Genomic DNA, 3,271 nt, shown 5'->3' with positions numbered 1-3,271 from the left:
AAAGTCCTATCTAACTTATGAATTGGAGGATTCTTCACCAAATTAGCTCCATCGACCTCCATTGTTCTTATTCTTTCTTTGTGTGTAAATTGATTGGCGCTTTCCCAGCCTTCATCATCACCAGACCAGGTTTTGGGTGTCAACAATAGTCATTTAGTTCAACTTGAGTTGTTTCTATATAATATAGTAATTTCAATGTGAAGTTAGAACTACAAGATGCAAATCAATTTGCCAGCTTTTTATTAATTCTTTTTTCCTTTCTATTTATATGTACCTTGTACCAACTGATTGCCATAGATATTCTGCCATCTTGCGGATTTGTCGTGCATCTTGTCAGCAGATTCTACTAGCTTTTGAAGCAAGGTGGCAACTCGCCAAGGACATGGAAACCTATCATGTTCCCAGCTACCTAAAGTTCGACTTGGGACATTTGAACAAATGGAGAACATCAATCTCCTCACTAACTCCTCAACTCAATGATCTGTCATTTCGTATCCTTTACTTCTAAAATAACGAATGCCAGCACACTAACTCACTAAGGTCTCAATTGGTCCTCCATATTCTGTAACACAGAGCATCTCTCCTTCTCAAATCCATCCTCGTGGCAAATTTTCCAAATGCCAACATCATCGATTATGTGTTACCCAATTGAAACCCAAAAGGTTTGGCCTCCACCCTTCCTCATTCCTTCTGGTCTGTTCCAATTCCAACATTTGGTCCCACTTCGGTCCATCTTTTGTCGAGTTCGATTCCAGTGCTCTGTGGTGCACCTTCTGAAGTCTAGCTGAGCACTCTTTTATATACATAAGCTTACGATAATAAAACCATTTCGTTTACATCCAATTGGATCAAACCATGCAAATGGTTACATTAGCTTACGATCATAAAAAGATCTTGTTTACGTCAGACGTAAGCCACATTGAATGCATGCAGGTTGTTTAAAAAGAAATGAGGAAGTCTTGCCACTAGTGTAGGTTAATATTACATTAGTCTTTAAGCTGACTCCATTGCACTCTTCTGGTGCTTTTGCTCAATTATCCAACATGGCAAAAGAAGGGGGAAAAAAACGAAAGAAAACTCTGAAGTTGTTCTTGCGGGACATCAGAACCTGATTGGTCGACTGTCTTCAATTTTAAAAGGGCCGAAAGGGCTAAGCCCACCTGTCCCCCATGAGGACATTGAGGACAGAAAAGTGTCACCCAACTTGACACAGGGCCCTCACAAGGCATCACTTTTCCTAATATAAATGACATCCCTCATAGAGTTCTTTCTTACCAACCAACCTAACCAACCTCGTCATCTATATATTTTGAAAACTTTCTTAGTATCCCATGCATAGATTATTATGGTTGGTTCTTCTACTCTTGAGACCAACCACATAAAAAAGACATCACAAGAAGACTTAGGCCATGGCTGACCCTCAATAAAATAAGGCTCATGTGAATACCCAAAAGAGGAAGCATGCAAGGGCCGGCCCACAGGCCTACAGGAATGTGTGGAGTCTAAAAGAGCATGGCAAGCCTGCACCCTTTGCTTTCCTTCCCTCCACTTGTCCCCCCTCCAAAGTCCCCGACCTCTCCCCCTTATAAATCTCCCACCCCACTTCCTCCGAAGTGGAAAGAAGTCACCAAGACCATGGCCCAAGAGCAGCAGGAGAAAAGGGCGACCATGGAGGAAGAAGAGGAGGCCCTTTCTCTCTCCGACTTCCCGGTGGCCGTCGACAAAGCCAACGATGAGGAGAACAAGTCCTCCGACGCCGGCGAGGACTTCGAGTTCCGGATATCGGTGGGAGGGAGCCTCCTCTCCAACGCGGCGGAGACCGACATGTGCGCTGCCGATGAAGTCTTCTTCCAGGGCCAAATCCTGCCACTGAGGCCCTCCGTTAGCTCCGACAATGGCCCCTTCAGCGCCAGCTGGTCCGCGTCGCGGTCGGACTCGATGGACCGGCACTCGTCGGCCATTTCGAGCCTGGGGTTCGAAAGCAGTCGGAGCAGCAGCAGGAGCAGCAGCAGCGTCAGCAGAAGCCACTCATCCAACAGCCGCTCCAGCATGGGCTGTGAGCCGCCCCGGCCATCGGTTTCCAATAACTTCTACACCCACCCGAGCCCGACGCCGCAAGTCCGCCTCGTCAGGAAGAGGAGCGCCGGCAGAAAGAGCGTGAGCTCACCGACGCCGGCCGGGTGGGGGATCTTTCGGCTGGGTGTCATCAAGACTCCCGAGATCGAACTGTACGACCCTCGGTCTCGAAGATCCAGCAGCGGCAGCATGAGCAATAGCAAGAAGAGAGATGGCGATGCCGAGCGTGGAAACAAGGTATTCAAAGCCAATGATGGCGATGGCGGTGCTCCATGTGCTCATGGTTCTGACGCAGGTAAAAAAGGTGAAGCTAAAGTGGAGAAGAAGGCGCCGAGGTTCGTCGGACGTGGGTTCGGGTGCAAGTGCTCGCCGGATTCGGTGGAGATAGTTTCTTCCAAGGTAGTGATTGCAAAGAAGCAGAAGGAGGACGGGGAGGGCTTGAAAAGGGGTGAAAGCATGTCCCGCAGTAGGATTTTTGAATGGTTGGAGGATCTTTCCATCACAAAGGCAGCAGCGAGTTAGTAGAGAGAGGAGAGACAGGTTGTGGGGGTGCAAAAGAGGATGGTTTTGTCTTGTCCATCATTTAAGTCCTGAGTTCTTTCTTTTGTTTTGTGATGGTTGCTTTTTTCTTGGGTTTAAAATGGGTGGGTATGCTCTGCTTTAGAGAGTTTTTCTTGTCTATTTTTTCCTTTTCTCTGACATGTTTCTTGTGGGGAGATGGCATGGTGGGGGTTGGAAGTCATGATAAGCTCGTGACCTTTTTTATGGGGCGCTTATGGTGTTGTTGGGGTGGTGGGGAAAATGGCAATGTATAAATTTTCTAACGTACATGATTTTCTCTGCAATGTAAATGAGTTTATATTAGAGGCAAACAGGGCATAAATTAGATCGCTTTGTATGTGGCATTTACTTTGAAAACTCCGTATGGATTTAAAAAAAAGAAATTACCTAAAGCGCGTTAGAATTTTTTATTTTTTATTTTTATTAGATATGTCCATACTGAAATTATATAATTATTCACTAAAAAAAAAAAAGTTCATACTTGGTTTTCTTTACCGTATGGTAAAGGATCTTTCAATGAACATTTTAAAGTCTTTTCTTGGCAACGAAGTCATGGGAAAATTGGAATTGCTGCTGTGGCATGGATATCGTGGTTTCTTTTTCCTAGAGAAGTTTGACCACAATTGAAGTAAGA

The 3,271-nt window shown here is 45.5% G+C and overlaps 1 protein-coding gene across 1 annotated transcript; it reads left to right on the top strand.

Annotated features, from left to right (window-relative positions):
- The first annotated feature begins 1,553 nt into the window (after positions 1 to 1,553).
- LOC148699887 (uncharacterized) lies at positions 1,554 to 2,598 on the top strand. Its single transcript, XM_088711732.2, has one exon. It carries the CDS (start codon positions 1,636 to 1,638, stop codon positions 2,596 to 2,598), a length of 963 nt encoding a protein of 320 aa, XP_088567858.2. The 5' UTR covers positions 1,554 to 1,635.
- Positions 2,599 to 3,271: the final 673 nt, after the last annotated feature.

The sequence above is a fragment of the Phoenix dactylifera genome, chromosome 15, assembly GCF_051530095.1.
Source record: "Phoenix dactylifera cultivar Ajwa chromosome 15, Ajwa_hap1_PhDact_Kaust_v1.1, whole genome shotgun sequence".
NCBI lineage: Eukaryota > Viridiplantae > Streptophyta > Magnoliopsida > Arecales > Arecaceae > Phoenix > Phoenix dactylifera.
Note: the sequence above shows the minus strand (reverse complement) of the source record. Positions and strands in the feature narration are given on the sequence as shown.